At 42.3% G+C, this 21,342-nt stretch overlaps 1 protein-coding gene across 1 annotated transcript in view; it reads left to right on the top strand.

The window, feature by feature from the left end:
* The window catches only part of LOC126263445 (irregular chiasm C-roughest protein), a 357,515-nt gene that overhangs the window by 301,648 nt on the left and 34,525 nt on the right, over positions 1–21,342 (top strand). The window contains exons 9-10 of the mRNA XM_049960539.1: positions 8,241–8,416; positions 20,768–20,900. Of these exons, the coding sequence (XP_049816496.1) occupies positions 8,241–8,416; positions 20,768–20,900 (309 nt within the window). The remainder of the gene's footprint in view (positions 1–8,240; positions 8,417–20,767; positions 20,901–21,342) is intronic.

Raw genomic sequence — 21,342 nt, 5'->3', positions numbered from 1 at the left:
TTGAGATAGTAATCTCAATTATACTTACTATCAAATAAGCAAATAAAAATAATTTGTAAATTTTTCATTATTTCTGCCACCGTCTCCCCTTAAGGACCGAGAGCGTAGAAGTGACAGTGGTAACAGACAAGCAACAATGCGAGAAATAACCGCAGAAATCAATGTGAGCCGTACGATGAACGAGTCCGTTAGGACAGTGTGGCGAAATGGTGTTAATTGGCTATGGCCGCAGATTTCCTTTGTTAAGAGCACGACATCAGCTGCAGCGCTTCCACTGTGCTCGTGACCATATCAGTTGGATCATAGACTACTGGAAAAACCTGACCTGGTGGGATGAGTTCAGATTTCAGTTGGTAAGAATCAAAAGAAAAGCAAAACGAGGATAATGGAATGTAGTCAACTTAAGTCGGGTGATGCTGAGGGAATTAGATTAGGAAATGAGACACTTAAAGTAGAAAATGAGTTATGCTATTTAGGGAGCAAAATAACTGACGATGGTCGAAGTAGAGAGAATATAAAATGCAGACTGGCAATGGCAAGGAAAGCGTTTCTGAAGAAGAAAAATTTGTTTACATCAAGTATATATTTAAATGTCAGAAAGTCATTTCTGAAAGTATTTGTATAGAGTGTAGCCATGTATGGAAGTGAAACATGGACGATAAATAGTTTGGACAAGATGAGAATAGAAGCTTTCGAAATGTGGTGCTACCGAAGAATGCTGAAGATTAGATGGGTAGATCACGTAACAAATGAGGAGGTATTGAATAGAATTGGGGAGAAGAGGAGCTTGTGGCATAACTTGACTAGAAAAAGGGATGGGTTGGTAGGACATGTTCTGAGACATCGAGGGATCACCAATTTAGTATTGGAGGGCAGCGTGGAGGGTAAAAATCGTAGAGGGAGACCAAGAGATGAATACATTAAGCAGATTCAGAAGGATGTAGGTTGCAATAGGTACTAGTAGATGAAGAAGCTTGCACAGGATAGAGTAGCATGGAGAGCTGCATCAAACCAGTCTCAGGACTGAAGATCACAACGACAAGAATTGATGGTAAGATTGGAGTGCATCGCAGATCTTACGAAGCCACGGACGCAGGTCCTCCCTAACGGTGTGGCCTGTGTTTACACACAGTTAGCTGGGTCCTCTGAGCCAACTGAACGGATCATTGGGTGGAAATGCTTATGTTCGCCTACTTGGAGGCCGTTTGCTGTCATTAGTTAGTGTTCCCAAACAACAATGTGATGTCAACGGGCCACTATTGTTTGTCACTGGTTTGAATAACATTCTAGGAAGTTCCAACGAATGATTTAGCCAACCACATCGACCGACACGAATCCCATTGATAATTTATCGGACATGATCGAACGATCAGTACGTGCTCAACATCCTGCAGCAGCAGCACCACTTTGGCAATTGCGGCCGCCTGTAGGAACACCATGGCTCAGTATTTCTGCATTTAAATTACAACAACTTGTTGAATCCATGCCATGATCGAATTGCTGCACTATGTCGGGAAAATGAAGGTCCGACAAGATAATATTAGTTGTCCAATGACTTTTTTCACCTCAGTGTACTGCTGCTCGTCAAGTGAACGCCAGATATAGGGGAGAATGGGCGAATTTGCCGCACGTAGGAGAATTTTATTACTAACCAAAAGACTCTATTCTTAAAATCGTGAATTTATTCCTCATCTTTCTTACTTGTGTTCACAATGCAGCACTTCCATAATATGTCTTTTAAATGACCCGAATATGTCGCGAGAAAATGATGCATCAAGCCGAACAAAACAACGCTCTCATAAATGTTTGACATTATGTCATATTGAGATACAGGACATAGGCGCTGGACAAAAATACGGAAACACCACAAGAAGTGAATGGTTGAAAATAAATGTAGATGCAACCCCTAGCCTGTAAGTTGTTCAGTTGTATTTGAGGACGGACGCGATCTGTACAGTATCCTCAATGCGTTACAAGTGTCGGTCATGGTCAGAACAGTGTTCTAGTGGACGGGAGGTCATTATAACGGGAGTAAGTGAATTTGAATGATGGAAAATGCTTGGTGCTCGCGTTGTGGGTGCTTCCGTGACCAAGGCAGCCGAAGTATTTGGTGTTTCAAGACGCGTTGTGTCGGAGACTGATACCGCATACAGGCAAAGCCTTAAAACATCATCCACGTAACTCACAACGAAGACGAATGCGTGTGTCGAGAGATCGCCACCGACAGGCGTTGAAATACATTGTGACAGAAAATTACAACCACGACGGCTGTAAAGGTCACTGCAAAACAGAATGTCGCACTCGCTAACCCTGTCCGCACTTAAACAACGCGAAGTGACCATCCATAAGTAGAGAAATCCAGAGCGAATTGGAATTGCAGTGAGGGAAACATCTGTAACATGAAAACGTGCGTTCTCGCTTCCCACGCCCGGGTTCCCGGGTTCGATTCCCGGCGGGGTCAGGGATTTTCTCTGCCTCGTAATGGCTGGGTGTTGTGTGATGTCCTTAGGTTAGTTAGGTTTAAGTAGTTCTAAGTTCTAGGGGACTGATGACCATAGATGTTAAGTCCCATAGAGCTACAAAACCGACTGTGTGGAAGATGAACGGCTCTGATATGTCTTCTTTCATACTGTTTTCAATTTCTGGACAAGTTTACGTCCCAAGAGTGAAACACGACGAGGGTGGGTGATGATTTGTGCAGCTATATCGTCCTATTCCATGAGTCCCTCGGAATTCTACGAGATGGCATTATTTCCGAGGTATATGTGACTATTTTGGCTGATCAGGTTCATCCCACAGTACAGTGTTGCTAATGATGCGTTCCACGACGACAGGGCCCATGCTCCCACCGCTCAATTTGTCAAGGACTGGTTTCGTGAGCACGAACCGTCGCCTCTCCCCTGGCCACCATAGTCATCAGATCTCAGTACTATTGGGGAGAAGGGTGCTTGATTGTTATCGGCCTCCTCCGTCGTTACATGAACTTCCCACTATTTTGCAGGAAGGGTGGTATAAAATTCCCTTGAAAACTATCCAATACATGTAAATATCAATTCCGAGACGGCTGTAAGCTATCTTGAACGCCAAGTTTCCTACACATATTAGGCGTCGTAATCTGTTGTATCTTTGGTGCTTCCATATTTCTGTTCAATCCCTGTATGTATGCAAGGCAACTATTATACTAATGTTTGGTATTTAAGTCTATTGTCGCTTTTGTGTTTACAACGATTAACGGTTCACTTCAAATTTAGATCGTCTTCAGACCTGGAATTCTAAAGGAGTGTGGGCTTTGGTATTTAAGTGTATTGTCCCTTCTGTGTTAACAACGATTAACGGTTTAGTTCAAATTTAGATCATTTTCAGACCTGGAATTATAAGGCAGTGTGAGCGGGAATTTCAATCCGAAGAAATTCAAAAATACAGAAAAAAATTATGGTAAATATATAAAATTTAAATATCTCGCAGATCGCACCCCGAACTTATTTTCGTCACTCTTCCATTTTGGTGTGCTTCTTTTGCGATTACTCTACGAGCGAGCGTTATTTTTCTTGGTTGAAGAACACTCGCAGTGTGCTCGGCCATAGTCCATCATATCCTCTGCCTTTGAATGTTCATACGTTAGTCATGTAAGGAGGCTGACAGCAGCGCTTGTAGTTGATGGGTTGCTCTCCACTTGCAACGGATATCGTTTACACGTACATATATTTATCACATGTGTATGTCAGATTAGTTATGTAAGGTGTTTTTTGCTACTATCTCTTTTAGTACCTTTAATATATCAGAAAATGGGCTAATTATGAACGATAATGGTAACTACTGTAAACACAAATGCGACAATGGTTTGCAATAAGAAATATTAATATTGTAGTATATTTAATTTTCTGATTTGGATACTCCCTTTTACTATTTAATTTGTTTTAGCTTTAGAAGCGATTAAAAGTAGACTTATCACGTACATGAAACATACAAAAAAGCATTAAGTCAAGTGTGTAACACATTCAATCAATATTTCAAAAATCCAATGTCGACGTAAAAATATGTCACCTCGTTGCGAATGCTCCGGTACTTCTCCGTATTTTTCAAATTCATCGACACATTAACAAGCATTTCGTTTCAGATTAACATCCATATCATCTACTTATTGTCGTCATGTCAACTTCTGATTGAGATGATGAAAACTTACCTTTCCTCTTATAATTATAAAAATTTCCCTGTTCACTGATCCTCCATTCCTTTTCTTTAATCTTCAACATCTCTTTCATACGGCACAGGTGTCTAAATTGTGGACTGATGCTTTTCCCTGTTTGTGTTTCTACATCTTTTACTAAATTCTGAACCGTGTGAATATAATAAAAATAAACACATAATACTGTACTATTATATTACGCATCCAGCCATGGTGGTGCTATATTACCTAAGCGTGCATTGGTTGATTAAATGCATTACAAAAAATAAGTATCAAATGCTGTCCAATAATTATTGTATCACTCAGTGTAAAAACGTATGGAAATTATGGAAATTATTCTTGTTACACGTGCACCTAACGATAAATTGTCAAGTTGGCTTTACCTCATAAAAAGTATACTAGAAATTATAAACAAAGAACGGATAGCTGTAAACACACTCCATTTCAAAATATGGTTTACTCCAGCAAATAAAATCAGTGCCTTTTTCATTTGCAAATTCTCTTTCTACATGAAAACTTAAACTGCCATTAATTTTACGATAACTGGTATTCCATAAATTTCCCTTCATCCCGTACTCAAGCTCTCGGCTCTTGCGATACTTAATCCATTTGTGAATCGCTGTGCTAGTAGTGGTCACTATTCATCAGGTGAAATGTATTGCGAGGTTTCCTGCAATGCAATCTAAGAATTAATGAAAGGGTCAGTGGGAAAAAGAACAGATAAAATTTAAAGGGCAACAGAAATGCCTACTGGCAAGGTGAACGCCGCGAGGAGTGGCCGCCCGGTTAGGGGCGCTATGTCACGGAGTCCGCAGCCCCTCCCGCCGGAGGTTCGAGTCCTGCCTCCGGCATGGGTATGTGTCTTGCTTTCAGCATAAGGTCGTTTAAGTTAGTCTAAGTAGTCTAGGGACGGTGAACCCAGTAGTTTTGTCCCTTAGGATTTCACACACATTTGAACATTTGACAAGAAGAACACATGGCAGTCGGTTTGTTGTAAGTTTTTGTATTAATAGTACTTGATTGTCAGAACTCAAACAGTAATCCACTATTCCTATGGTGGATTTGGTCCAACTCCCAAAAATTCTCTAGAGAATCGAGTTTGAAGTTTCCCGAGCCAGTTTACTAACCTATAGTAAGGTCGATTTCTCGACAGGAAACTCTATGGTAGAGTTATCGCCTGCCATGGGGGTGGGCTGGTTGAAATCCTGGACGACGAAAATTTTGAAACGAAGTTACATGTTCTACGAACATTTCCTAGAAGCGTAAAATACATAAAATGGAGAAAAAGTCGCTACCGCTCGAGACTGCTATTTGCTGGTTCGAGTCTTATTTCTGTTATTATATCTTTTCCGTGTATTTCTGCTCAGTTAGAATAACTAAGTCATTTAAATAAAAATTCATCATATATATACTTATAAACAAATACCCATTTTTCATTTCTTTGAAAAATACATATATCTAATTACTTGTCACACACGACAAGTTTTCAACGCAAATATAATTTCTTTACCGCCAATCTTTTTTAGAGGGTTCTTAATAAAGCGTTTAAATCAAAAACATTAAAATTTTTATTCTTTATGTGCTTTCATGTTCATGGAAATGCTCGTAGAATAAGCACCTATGTAGCTGGGAAATGAAACAGGACCACCCACAGAGCTGGTGTATATTCTACCTCAGAGCCACAAAGCGCGTGGAAGCAAACAGACGTACTCTGGGATATTAACTATGGTCATAAAACTTAAAAGTCGACTTTATGGAGAAGTTTTGGGTACTGCATTGAAATGCTTTGAGGGACTGATATTAGACTTCACAACTTCGCAGTCCCGATATGTAAAAAAAAAAAAAAAAAATACCATGTGGTCTCCTAGCCAGATTTCCTTTAAACTATAATTTCCTGAAAGTGAAGGCTATGGACTTAGAAGCTGTATCTATCTATGTAGCAGCAAGGTTACTTAACAGAACACAACCAAACTAAATTCCAGAAGTAAACTGACAACTTTATTTAATTATGAATTTTACTAATCAGACAGATATTGTTATTAATCAGTTTACTCTGTATCACAATGTTATAAAAATACAAAACTGAAAGCTGTACCGCGAGAAATCGTGTTGTTAGTGACATTTGATTCAAATAAGACGCAACTACAGAAAATTGTGCCGTGTTGCTCTACAATGCAATAAAGCATTTCATGGGTCGAACGACGAACGTCAATCATTTTCTAAATTCATATAATACTATGCCCATCGTTAGTTTAAATGTCAAATTTTCTAGCAAGCCATCTTGACACTAACGACGAACGTCAGTTCTTCGGCACATTATTATTGTGGCCAAATAGATTCAGAAAATATTCAATGTAATTTATTATATGGTAGACTCCTGACACTTACAATTTTCTCCATTGTGAAGAATCTGGAATGATAACTTTGCACAGTTAACAAGACAGGTTAAATTTCGTTTCAACTCTTTCTGATAGAAAAAGCCAGCCCAGTCATTGGGAGAAAAAATTCTTGTCCTATAACTCATGTCTTTTGACAGAATCTTACGAAGACTCGCATTATTTCATCCTACACTGAAATCACGTCTCCAGCTCATCTAAGAATTTGAAGTCCCTTCTACCGTGCCTACAAAATGTATTGCTGGTCCACCTAAAGCCATTACATTTTTCGGTTACCTGTTTCAACATCATCATGTCTCATTCGATGGTATCTTGGTATACAACCAGCTAGAATCAGTACAAACGTAAATCTAATCTTCTGTATACATTCTACAACAGTTATCGTATTGCTGAACATCCTGAAGATGTTCCCACAAGAAAGAAATTCGCTATTCATTTTACCAGAGCGAACTGTTACGAGCAATGGTGTCAGTGATCCTGCAGTTGACAGAAATAATATTTTCAATATTTTATACTTTGTTGTTGGTAATTCTGTGCTCTATCTTCCACACGATGAGTGGATGTTTATTTTTGACGCACAGAGAGCAGCCCCTTGCATTCTGTTTCATCTGAACTAAGTAGGTAATAGTCATGCGCTACATTTCATGTTCACCATTGGTGCAAATACATTTAAGTGGTGGCACTGTACCTTATGCGTCTTGCTACGACTGATAAATCATGTCGGTACACTGCCGAATTCACTCTTACGCATCTGGCACCAGCTGTGACAGAGAAACACATTAACGTAATTGCCCATTACACTGATCAATGAAAGTGGTCATTTTTCATTAATTAACTGAGCTATGTGTAGCACCTCTCACGAGGATGGCACGCTGTATTATTCCAAAAGTGTTCAAAAATTGCTGCGCGCAAGACAGTTCTGCTTTTGTTGAGTGCAGAATGAGATAGTGCAATTTTTGCCCAATCTTTTGAACTGCTATTCCTGTATAATTTGAGCGCGTTTGTAGTGCTGTTCGAGCTTCGGGGAAAAACCAAGAGGGCTGAGACGTGATTGGGAATTAGGATGGAAGAGGATAGTTCGTGTAAAGCCAGTGTGCCAGGGTGGCGTAATGGTTAGCGCATCTACCTCCTTTCCAATCCCACCTCTACTACGAATTTTCATTCACCACTTCAGTCTGCTTACGTGTTTGGGACTGGAAAAGGTGAGTGAACCTGATACTTTAGTGCGTTTGTTTATTTATCACATAATAATCCCGTATTTCTATTGAATGCCTCTTTCGCTACAGCAGTGCGAGTTTAGACCTGCTGCTGCATCTCAATTCTTCAGTGATTGTATATTCAGTGTCCTTACAAGCTCTTACTCGTGCTTGGTTAATAGCAAACTGACCTCTCTTGATACTTGAAACTCACCATCCTGTGCCATCATACTCTTTGTTTTGCTCGTGACATGTAATGACAATATAAACTGAAGAATGTTTATTCCCTCATCTTTGATGGTAAGATGAGACCACACTGTGTAGTTATATATGTGCGAAACTCTCAGTGCAGCAGTTCACTTCACTGGCTGAATGAGTGCATGGTAAACTGATTTGTTTCCTGTTGGAGAAGCGCACGCTAGAAACGCAGTGAGAGAGTGAGCTGTCGTGTTGTGTGCGCAGGAGCGCCGCAGGTTCTGGGCGGTGACGAGGTGGTGGTGTCCCGCGGCGAGGACGCTCTGCTGACGCTGGTGGTGTGCGGAGACCCGCGGCCAGACCGCGTCTCCTGGGAGTGGGGCAGCCAGCAGCTCAGAGAGGGCACCTCGCTGGGCCGCTACGAAGCCGATCCTCTCACCGACGTGAGTACTCGCTCTCTGCACCACTAACACTGAAGGGACGATCCCCTACTGTCACTATATTTAATGACTGCTTGGCGCCAAACTTCTGAAGGTAGACCGGCAACGATCAAATTAACAGCTAAGGAACACCTTTGAGGCGCTGAGAAACGTAAGAGTCTGAGGCCACCGTCGTCAGTTTTCAAACTCTAGCATGTATGCATGCTCCTAACATCTGTTGATCTTGGAGTGAAACAGCTTTATCAGTCCTGTACCCTTCTACTGTACATGCGAACATTTGCGAAAAGCTACTTCTGATATTTCTCTCAATTCAGTTCCATATGGGCCAGAAACACAAAATTTTATTACTGTGCGAATGCTCTACAGCTTCACTGACACCCATTTCTTCATAAATCCGGAACGTCTTAGAGGAATGGCCCACCGTAACCTCATGTTCCATGGTTTCAACATTCCAGTCTGTAAAACTGACACCGACGATTCTAGAATCCTTGAAATCATTACCGGCCTTACCGCCAAAACAGAAGTAGATGTTCGCCGAAACAATGTACATTTTAAAAATTTTACAATGACGAAGTTTTCAACAGCTTCGCACGAACTGAGTCGTGGGAGGACACCATTTTCTTCTTGTCACATAGAGGGAGACCACAATTTGTTATTTCCCCACAGTTTGTAGATGCCTTGGTAAATCTATGGCCAGATATGTAGGATATCAACGTCTAAACACAAAGACTTAACAAACTATTAGATCAAGCTTGAGAGACGTGACTTAAATGGACTACTACTACTGCGACATGCCTGAAGTGAACAGACTGTCTTATCTGAATTTTTAACATTGTGCAGCCCTGTCAGTAACTGTGATAACTGGACATGTAACACGTCAGCCTCAGTTGCAAATAGAAACCAAACTTTACCCAGGTTTCAGCCAAAATAATTTGGCCTTCTTCAGAAGCGAGTGGCACACAGTAGTTTAGTGTCACTCTCTTCTGAAGAAGGCCAAATTATTTAGGCTGAAACTTGTGTGTGTGTGTGTGTGTGTGTGTGTGTGTGTGTGGTACCGGTAGAATACGTTCTTTGTATTCTGGTTCCAGCTTCACATTCATTACGAAAACCACAACAGGGAAAAAGAATAGCCTATATATTAAAACTTCGTGGACTAGCAACAGTAATAATAATTGTAAATGTTAATTATAGAGCACTTCAAAAAAAGTTTTCATCACCTCGTTTCCGAGAGATGCGGAATCTGTACACATAATAGGTATAGAGGTCAACATAAAACATCTTTTCCGCCCTTGTACCACCATACAGCGAGACCTTCATAGGTGGTGATTCAGATTGCTAGACACGCCGGTACGTCTGATACCCAGTAGCACGTCCTCTAGCGTTAATGCATGCCTGTATTCGTCGTGGCATACCATCCATAAGTTAATCAAGGCACTGTTGGTCCCACTCCTCGACGGCGATTCGGCGTGGATCCCGTCGTCCATAAACAGCCTTTTGCAATCTATTCCAGGCATCTTCGACTGGGTTCATGTCTGTAGAACATGCTGGCCACTCTAGTCGAGTGATGTCGTTATCCTGAAGGAAGCCATTCACAAGACGTTCACGAAGGAGGCGCGAATTGTCGTCCATAAAGAAGAATGCCTCGTCAATATGCTGCCGATGGTTGCACTATCGGTCAGAGGATAGCATTCACTTATAGCGGCGTATGTCGGCTGCACATAATGTCACCCCAAAACAGCAAGGAACCCCCACCTTGTCCCACTCGCTGGACAGTGTCTAAGGCGTTCAGCGTGACCGAGTTCCCTCCAAGTACGTCTCCGACGATTGTCTGGTTGAAGTCATACGCGACACTCATCGGTGAAAAGAACGTGATGTCAGTTATGAGTGGTCCATTCGGCATGTTGTTGGGCCCATCTGTACTGCACTGCATGGTGTCGTGGTTGCAAAGATGGATATCGCCGTCATCAGGTGTAATGGTTCAAATGGCCCTGGGCACTAGGTCATCAGTCCCCTACACTTAGAAGTACTTGAACCTGACTAACCTAAGGACACGACACACATCCATACCCGAGGCAGGATTCGAACCTGCGACCGTAGCAGCAGCGCGGTTCCGGACTGAAGCGCCTAGAACCGCTCGGCCACAACGGCCGGCTCATCAGGTGTAGTCTGTACAAATTGAGAGAGGTAGACCTATGGAAGGCAAGAAAACATAACGAAACTGAAAAGTATATACTGAACGAACATACAAAATAAAGTGATGTTGCGACCGAGAAAAAGTATATGATCATCCAGCGTTCATGGTCAGCAGCTTTTTGCCAAGCTGCGGACGTGAAACATAAAATGACGTAGAATGCTCCCATGATACCTATAAAGGACTAAAGCTAATAAAAGGAAATTCCTAGCAACAGACTATCAGTCAGATAAAAGACTATTAAATTTCATTCACCATGAGTAACGCTACATGATGAGCTAGCGGTGCCCCATATACTGGAATAGTGCTCGAAGGACAGACCATATCTGAAAATCTACGAGGAATTTTGAAGTTTGAACAGCTAACTGTTACTAATTTGCCTAAAATGGATTGAAGACCATACTTGAAAATGCCCAGTTATTCCACGTTAAATTGTAGTTAACAGCCCAAAATATAGTATAAAACTATTTTAATGCTTAGCACAAAACTGACATGAACTGAAATGGGGCTAAACGTCGTGTCTTATCTAAACTGCTCCGTCCGCAGAAAGCAACGATTTGCGAAGCCAGGAGGCAAAAGGCTGAACTTATCCACAGCAAACGAACATACTGGCTTGCATACAACCAGGCGGCGAATCAAGACGCAACTGAGGACCCGCCAGGTAGCAAGAGGCCAAATGGATTGCGCATGCGCATCCGTGGATAACTAGAAAAACAAAATGACAACTGAGCTGATGGGAGAGTTGGGTGGTCCCTTATAATGTGTTAAAAGCAACGTAATTCGTAAGAACTATTATTACTGCAATGTTGTTAATTGAAAAGCAACATTCTGATGGTTACGAAGTGCAATCAAGAGAGCAGCAATTAGAATTTCTAAACTTTGTCTTGTGACAAATATTTATAAAAAGAACCAGTAAAATCCAAGATATAGGTTAGGGTGATGCGCTTTGAAGGAGTTGTGCTTCATTTAAAATTCAGAAGAAAGGATGAAAATCTCATTAATAAGATAAGGTAACTTTTATATTTTTTAATTTTCTTTTCTTTTGTAACACTAAAATGCAACCGGGGCAGACTGGGTAGTATAAATATCCTGAACGAGGGAGGACCATAGAAGGAGTTTTATGAAAGTAGATAGCCGGCCGGGGTGGCCGAGCGGTTCTAGGCGCTACAGTCTGGTACCGCGCGATCGCTACGGTCGCAGGTTAGAATCCTGCCTCGGACATGGATGTGTATGATGTCCTTAAGTTGGTTAGGTTTAAGTAGTTCTACGTTCTAGGGGACTGGTGACCTTAGAATTTCAGTCCCATAGTGCTCAGAGCCATTTGATCCATTTGAAAGTACATAAACAAGTTTTCCTTAATGCACCATCTCCAAAACGGGATGATACGAGGTATAAAAAAAATTAAACAAGGGGAGGCTGGAACCAACTAACCATTGGCATATACAATCATTTAATGATGATGTAGTCTAAATTGCCTGCTAAACCACGATGTCTGAACTCGACTTGCTCATTGAAGGCACTTTAAGAGAACTTTATGAGAAAACGCACAATCTCCCATTCCTCGATATATTTAAAATGTGACCCTCATTTCCCGTATGTAAGACTTGAAAATTGATTGACAGGCTATTGACTCCGTGACTGTATTCTGTCAGGTGCGAACTTAAGACCGAATTCGAAATCGAAGTAGAAAGCGCAGATGACCAAGCGGAATTTATGGCAAGACGAAAAAAATGGTTCAAATGGCTCTGAGCACTATGGGACTCAACTGCTGTGGTCATAAGTCCCCTAGAACTTAGAACTACTTAAACCTAACTAACCTAAGGACAGCACACAACACCCAGCCATCACGAGGCAGAGAAAATCCCTGACCCCGCCGGGAATCGAACCCGGGAACCCGGGCGTGGGAAGCGAGAACGCCACCGCACGACCACGAGATGCGGGCTCATGCAAGACGAAATACAGGATAGATATAGTATTGCTTCTGAAATAGTGATGTCCTTTTCCCAGTACGTGTTAGAGCTCATGTTAAAAATCTATTGAGCTTATTAGTTTTAAAATGTAAGATTCGACTTGCCAAGCCTCTTAGGTTGTAGAATACAATCTTGTTGTTGCACAGAGCGACCTCCTTTTTCTCGTTATTGAGTGTCTTGAAAATATTGTATTCTCCGGCACAGATACAGTAATGACATCCATAACGTTTCGCTTCGTCCGTCATAGGCCATCCTCAGGCAACTGAACAACTTCCTTGGTTCAATTCCAGAACTATGCAAACCAAATTTTAATCACCCCTATTGTTTCCGCAGTGGTGGCATTGAACCACGCCATTCGTTACGTGATTTGAGGAGGTCCGATGACGGCAGAAACTTATCACTTAGTTTTATTTTATTGTGATTGTGTCTGCCGAACTATATTACCTAAATTACGTTTTATTTTCAGCTTTTATGGACGAAATATCCGATGTTATTGCGGCGAAAACTAAGAGACGTACCAAGTAATGACACCTCAGTGATTAGAACATCTCTCCAAGATTCGATTTGTAATATGTGCCGTTGCTTAGTTGCAGATCGCACCACTACGATGTACGCACGTCCAAACATGGTGTATAATGGAATGACACGTGCGTTATCCCTGTTTCACTAAATTTGAGTCAGTTCTACATCATCTACATTTATACTCCGCAAGCCACCCAACCGTGTGTGGCGGAGGGCACTTTACGTGCCACTGTCATTACCTCCCTTTCCTGTTCCAGTCGCGTATGGTTCGCGGGAAGAACGACTGTCTGAAAGCATCCGTGCGCGTTCTAATCTCTCTAATTTTACATTCGTAATCTCCTCGGGAGGTGTAAGTAGGGGGAAGCAATATATTCGATATCTCATCCAGAAACGCACCCTCTCTAAACCTGGACAGCAAGCTACACCGCGATGCAGAGCGCCTCTCTTGCAGAGTCTGCCACTTGAGTTTATTAAACATCTCCGTAACGCTATCACGGTTGCCAAATAACCCTGTGACGAAACGCGCCGCTCTTCTTTGGATCCTCTCTATCTCCTCCGTCAACCCGATCTGGTACGGATCCCACACTGATGAGCAATACTCAAGTATAGGTCGAACGAGTGTTTTGTAAGCCACCTCCTTTGTTGATGGACTACATTTTCTAAGCACTCTCCAAATGAATCTCAACCTGGTACCCGCCTTACCAACAATTAATTTTATATGATCATTCCACTTCAAATCGTTCCGCACGCATACTCCCAGATATTTTACAGATGTAACTGCTACCAGTGTTTGTTCTGCTATCATATAATCATACAATAAAGGATCCTTCTTTCTATGTATTCGCAATACATTACATTTGTCTATGTTAAGGGACAGTTGCCACTCCCTGCACCAAGTGCCTATCCGCTGCAGATCTTCCTGCATTTCGCTACAATTTTCTAATGCTGCAACTTCTCTGTATACTACAGCATCATCCGCGAAAAGCCGCATGGAACTTGCGACACTATCTACTAGGTCATTTATATATATTGTGAAAAGCAATGGTCCCATAACAATCCCCTGTGGGACGCCAGCACGCCAGAGGTTACTTTAACGTCTGTAGTCTCTCCATTGATAACAACATGCTGTGTTCTGTTTGCTAAAAACTCTTCAATCCAGCCACACAGCTGGTCTGATATTCCGTATGTACTTTGTTTATCAGGCGACAGTGCGGAACTGTATCGAACGCCTTCCGGAAGTCAAGAAAAATAGCATCTACGTGGGAGCCTGTATCTAATATTTTCTGGGTCTCATGAACAAATAAAGCGAGTTGGGTCTCTCACGATCGCTGTTTCCGGAATCCATGTTGATTCCTACATAGTAGATTCTGGGTTTCCAAAAACGACATGATACTCGATCAAAAACCATGTTCTAAAATTCTACAACAGATCGACGTCAGAGATATAGATCTATAGTTTTGCGCATCTGCTCAACGACCCCTCTTGAAGACTGGGACTACCTGTGCTCTTTTCCAATCATTTGGAACCCTCCGTTCCTCTAGAGACTTGCGGTACACGGCTGTTAGAAGGGGGGCAAGTTCTTTGGCGTACTCTGTGTAGAATCGAATTGGTATCCCGTCAGGTCCAGTCAACTTTCCTCTGTTGAGTGATTCCAGTTGCTTTTCTATTCCTTGGACACTTATTTCGATGTCAGCCATTTTTTCGTTTATGCGATGATTTAGAAAAGGAACTGCAGTGCGGTCTTCCTCTGTGAAACAGCTTTGGAAAAAGGTGTTTAGTATTTCAGCTTTACGCGTGTCATCCTCTGTTTCAATGCCATCATCATCCCAGAGTGTCTGGATATGCTGTTTCGAGCCACTTACTGATTTAACGTAAGACCAGAACTTCCTAGGATTTTCTGTCAAGTCGGTACATAGAATTTTACTTTCGAATTCACTGAACGCTTCATGCATAGCCCTCCTTACGCTAACTTTGACATCGTTTAGCTTCTGTTTGTCTGAGAGGTTTTGGCTGCGTTTAAACTTGGAGTGAAGCTCTCTTTGCTTTCGCAGTAGTTTCCTATCTTTGTTGTTGTATCACGGTGGGTTTTTCCCGTCCCTCACAGTTTTACTCAGCACTTACCTGTCTAAAAAGCATATAACGATTGCCTTGAACTTTCTCCATAAACACTCAACATTGTCAGTGTCGGAACAGAAATTTTCGTTTTGATCTGTTAGGTAGTCTGAAATCTGCCTTCTATTACTCTTGCTAAACAGATAAACCTTCCTCCTTTTTTTTTTATATTCCTATTAACTTCCATATTCAAGGATGCTGCAGCGGCCTTATGATCACTGATTCCCTGTTCTGCACATACAGAGTCGAAAAGTTCGGGTCTGTTTGTTATCAGTAGGTCCAAGATGTTATCTCCACGAGTCGGTTCTCTGTCTAATTGCTCGAGGTAATTTTCGGATAGTGCACTCAGTATAATGTCACTCGATGCTCTGTCCCTACCACCCGTCCTAAACATCTGAGTGTCCCAGTCTATATCTGGTAAATTGAAATGTCCACCTAAGACTATAACATGCTGAGAAAATTTATGTGAAATGGATTCCAAATTTTCTCTCAGTTGTTCTGCCACTAATGCTGCTGAGTCGGGAGGTCGGTAAAAGGAGCCAATTATTAACCTAGCTCGGTTGTTGAGTGTAACCTCCACCCATAATAATTCACAGGAACTATCTACTTCTACTTCACTACAGGATAAACTACTACTAACAGCGACGAACACTCCACCACCGGTTGCATGCAATCTATCCTTTCTAAACACCGTCTGTACCTTTGTAAAAGTTTTGGCAGAATTTATCTCTGGCTTCAGCCATCTTTCTGTACCTATAACGATTTCAGCTTCGGTGCTTTCTATCAGCGTTTGAAGTTCCGGTACTTTACCAACGCAGCTTCGACAGTTGACAATTACAATACCGATTGCTGCTTGGTCCCCGCATGTCCTGACATTGCCCCGCACCCGTTGAGGCTGTTGCCCTTTCTGTACTTGCCCAAGGCCATCTAACCTAAAAAACCGCCCAGCCCACGCCACACAACCCCTGCTACCCGTGTAGCCGCTTGTTGCGTGTAGTGGACTCCTGACCTATCCAGCGGAACCCGAAACCCCACCACGCTATGGCGCAAGTCGAGGAATCTGCAGCCCACATGGTCGCAGAACCGTCTCAGCCTCTGATTCAGACCCTCCACTCGGCTCTGTACCAAAGGTCCGCAGTCAATCCTGTCGATGATGCTGCAGATGCTGAGCTCTGCTTTCATCCCGCTAGCGAGACTGGCAGTCTTCACCAAATCAGATAGCCGCCGGAAGCCAGAGAGGATTTCCTCCGATTCATAGCGACACACATCATTGGTGCCGACATGACCGACCACCTGCAGATGGGTGCACCCTGTACCCTTCATGGCATCCGGAAGGACCCTTTCCACATCTGGAATGACTCCCCCCGGTATGCACACGGAGTGCACATTGGTTTTCTTCCCCTCTCTTGCTGCCATTTCCCTAAGGGGTCCCATTACGCGCCTGACGTTGGAGCTCCCAACTACCAGTAAGCCCACCCTCTGCGACCGCCCGGATCTTGCAGACTGAGGGGCAACCTCTGGAACAGGACAAGCAGCCATGTCAGGCCGAAGATCAGTATCAGCCTAAGACAGAGCCTGAAACCGGTTCGTCAGACAAACTGGAGAGGCCTTCCGTTCAGCCCTCCGGAATGTCTTTCGCCCCCTGCCACACCTTGAGACGACCTCCCACTCTACCACAGGTGAGGGATCAGCCTCAATGCGGGCAGTATCCCGGGCAACCACAGTCGTTGTCCGATCGGGGGATGCGTGGGACGAGCTGGCCGTCCCCGACAAACCCCCATCCGGACCCCCACAGTGATCCCCATTGGCAACAGCCTCAAGCTGTGTGACCGAAGCCAACACTGTCTGAAGCTGGGAGCGAAGGGATGCCAACTCAGCCTGCATCCGAACACAGCAGTTGCAGACCCTATCCATGCTAAAAACTGTTGTGCAAAGAACGTCTGAACTAATCTACAGAGAGCGCAAACAAATCGACAAAATTTAAACGGTTATTAAAATACAAGGTTGCCTAGTAAATGCAGTAATGCTGTTACTTGCGCACTGCTGACACACTGCTCGGCGGCGGAAGGAGACTACGCGATTTTACATTATTCAGGTACTAAAACGCGATGCTACAACTCTCAAATACTATAATACGCCCGAAATTTATGAATTAAACAATGCAAGTAGCAAAAACACGCAAGGAAATTAAGAATTAAACTATGTAACAAATGAGTGAGCTAGGAGTATACGACTTGCTGCTGCAGCTGCTTATCCAACGGCGGCAGGGAGCACACAGACTGTGACCAACCGACACTGGCCGTTCAAAACAAAAACAGAAGATAAACGACTACGCGAAATTACACTATTCAGGTACTAAAATGCGATGCTACAACTCTCAAATACTATAATACGCCCGACATTTATGAATTAAACAATGCAAGTACCAAAAACACGCAAAGAAATTAAGAATTAAACTATGTAACAAATGAGCGAGCTAGGAGTATACGACTTGCTGCTGCAGCTGCTTATCCAACGGCGGCAGGGAGCACCGTTATGACGGTTTATCGACGAATATCAGATAAAAGCTGCAACAGACAAAATAATCCAGATATGCTGTAACGCATGCGGCAGACTGGCTGCTACGTGACGTGAAAAATCCAGGACCTTCAGCAGAGAAGGTGGAACTAGTGTAGGAGTATTCGTCAGGCGCCCATGGAATCGACGACGTCTGCCAAAAGGGATCTGCAGATACTAAAGTTTACGATTTGGCGCATTCTACGAAATTGCTTTCCCGTGAAAGCAAACTGGCTGCAGTTGTTGTAGTTTCTTTCTGACTTTCGCAAAGGCTTGCTGTGGCTACTGGAGAAAGATTCCTTGGTTTGTCTTTTCAGTAACAAAGCCATGTTCCATGTTACTGGAAAGGTGAACCTTCATAACATGGGCAACTAGGACCAAGAACAATCATAGAAGATGGTCGAACACATTTGTGATTCTCGAAAAGTTATTATCGTTTGTTTCATGTCCTCATCAAAGGCTTATGGATAATTTTTCTTTGCCACTTAATTTGGGAAAGCTTGTAACCTCCAAACGGCAGAAAATATGTATAACATTCCGTAACCTCGAAATAATAACGTGACTAACCTCTCAATAAAATTGTGGCTCAATTATAACCTTTCAGTAACTGACTGTGAATTTAAACTGGTAAAGTTTGGACGTCAGCAGTGCGTCACGGTCCTGAAATATCATTCGGAATAAATTGAAAATTCTTACCTCAATGAAGTAGCCGAATAACGCGCCTCCGAATAACGCGCATATATCTGCTCCTATAAGAAATTTATCTGGCACAGCCCAGTGCAATGCTGGCCACTAGATTTTTCATGTATAAAAAGAAACAACTGATTTTTCTTTACGATAATCGGGATCACCATGGATTGGAAAAATTTGTAAATTCCTTATATTCAGATGAATGAGTGTCAAAAGTTAATTTTTATAAGAAATGTTATTATTAAAAGATTTTTAAAAACATTTACATGGGACGTGATTTAACAATAGTACAAATTTAGTTGTAACAAATTAGATATGCGCGCGGCTACTTTTACCTTATACTACATCGTTCAGGCACCACCATCTCTCTCCACGACCGGCCCAGCCAACTCCATACACACGACCGCTAGCTACTACTTACTCCTACTGCCACTGCTCTTACTGCAGCCAACACTGCTCTCTGGTCTGAGATTCTTTTATAGCTTACATATCGCAGGCAGCACATGAGCAGTCCATCGAAATTGCATCTGCTCGAGTGCGCTAGCAATAAATTTCTTAGTCATGAACCTCTTACGTAACCCTCCACTGGGTGGGGGGCGGTAAAAATTTGGCAGCGATGGTGAGTAAATTGGACTTGCCTTGAGCAACAAATTTTTCTATAATATATCTCGTTTACTAAGTTTACAGTCGTAGAATATATCCATATATATATATATATATATATATATATATATATATATATATATATATATAACATTATTGATAAGTAATATTCGTGGTCGTGCGGTAGCGTTCTCGCTTCCCGCGCCCGGGTTCGATTCCCGGCGGGGTCAGGGATTTTCTCTGCCTCGTGATGACTGGGTGTTGTGTGATGTCCTTAGGTTAGTTAGGTTTAAGTAGTTCTAAGTTTTGGGGACTGATGACCATAGATGTTAAGTCCCATAGTGCTCAGAGCCATTTGAACCATTTTTGATAAATAATATAAGTGCAGAACGTATTAAGAAATGAAATAGAGTGCACACGCACTGATTGCAGAAAATATTAAGAAATGACAAAGTGTATATGCAATGGGTACAGAACATACTAAGAAATGAAATAGAGTGCACGCGCACTGTATATGTCTTTACCATTTTACAACAATTTAAACATATTGAGAAATGAAATAAAGTGCACACGCGCTGTATAAGTCTTTTCCATTTTACAAGAACTAGGAAAGGAATGGGAAGGATAGCATCATGGTTGTAGCACAGTGGGTTCCACGTAGCTGCACTGAAAGTCAATATCTTTCTACAGAAGCACAACACCAGTTGAAACAATCTGAAGTTCTCTTCCCTGAAGTATTTATCGGCGTAGCCAAGACACTGAAATGTTGTGTTAATATTGTATGTTATCAGTTTGGTAGTACACTAGGTACACCAAACAGTAGGACCATAATGACATCTCCTTCGGTCAGAGCAGCGGACAGCTTGATGTCAACAACAAATTCTGGTAGAATCCATACTCTTACATCAACGTACAATTAGTGCAAAAACCAAATAGAGTGCTCCATGATCATGAGGATGGACAGACAAACGGATATCGCAGTAATTCGTGGTATTTATGTCAGAAGGTAGATACATTAAGTCTTATGCTATTCATCATTCAGAATTACACTGTTGTATCAAACGATTTGACTAATCATTAGCTCTCATTGGCTAGTTACAAAGAATTTATGTAGTATGTATGGAGTATTACGTAACATCAATAATAAATCATCTCGTTGCAGTAATCATTGGCATTCATTTATAGAGTGTAACAAAATATTATTAAGAACTCATGTCATTGCAGTAATTATTGGCACTCATTGGCCAGCCAACACTGCTCTCTGGTCTGAGATTCTCTTATAGCTTACATAACGTAGGCAGCGCGTGAGCAATCCATCAAAATTACAACTGCTTCAGTGCATTAGCAATAAATTCCTAAGTCATGGACCTCTTACAAGCTTCAAGGCAAGATAATTAATGTCGTCATTGACATCGACCGTGATGTGTTGTGACGTATGTGGCAAGAGTTTATCGTATTGACGTTTGCTGTGTCACTAACAGTTCCCGTAGTGAGCACTTGTAAAGTGAGTTAAGAACTTAGAGAGATATTATCTCCACTGATATGTGTCTGCTTGCTTTATACTTGCCTTTTCGGGCAGTCGCCTTCTTAAAACCCGAGAAGCTGTTGTGAATAACCCAGTGTATTATCAAAAGCTGCCTAGGTAACGGCGTCACGCACAGTTGTGCTGCAGAGTGACTGAACCTTCCGCCCTGTTGCTGTGTGCTGCAGGACGTGCGAGAAGACTGCTACGAGGCGCGGCTTCGCGTCCGAGAAGTGTCGCCCGCCGACCAGCGCCAGTACTACCTCACGGCCGAGAACGACCGCGGCAAGGGCCGCCACGCGCTCCACCTGGTCGTCAGGGGTGAGTACCATCACACACCACTCCACTAGAACAGCGGCACATTCCAGCTGCGTGCACTTACACGAGAGTTATCTGCAACAAGAGGGCCGTTAGCAGAAAGACGGAGGGCAGAATTAAATAAAAGAAATTGCTGTTAATTTCGTGAATAAGTTGGATCAGAGAATAGTGGACTCGAAAAAAGACACACCAGCAGCCTATGAGAAAAAAGCATTGACTAGATCAGCGTTAGGAAATATTTAAAAATGCAAGAGTTGTTCAATACATATAGCCCCAAAAAAATTTTCACATCCCTTAATATACGGGATGCAACGGGTATAAGTGCAGATATAGCTAAGGACGGTGTAATTAACAGCACGACATCAGTATTTACGTAATTTTCAAACTAAAAATTACATTTATTATAAGTCGTACGTCTTTAGGTTGGGTAGTACCTCCAAATATA

This window comes from Schistocerca nitens, chromosome 6 (genome assembly GCF_023898315.1).
Source record: "Schistocerca nitens isolate TAMUIC-IGC-003100 chromosome 6, iqSchNite1.1, whole genome shotgun sequence".
In the NCBI taxonomy this organism is placed as follows: Eukaryota; Metazoa; Arthropoda; class Insecta; order Orthoptera; family Acrididae; genus Schistocerca; species Schistocerca nitens.
The sequence above is the reverse complement of the archived record's forward strand: the minus strand, read 5'-3'. Positions and strand labels throughout refer to the sequence as shown.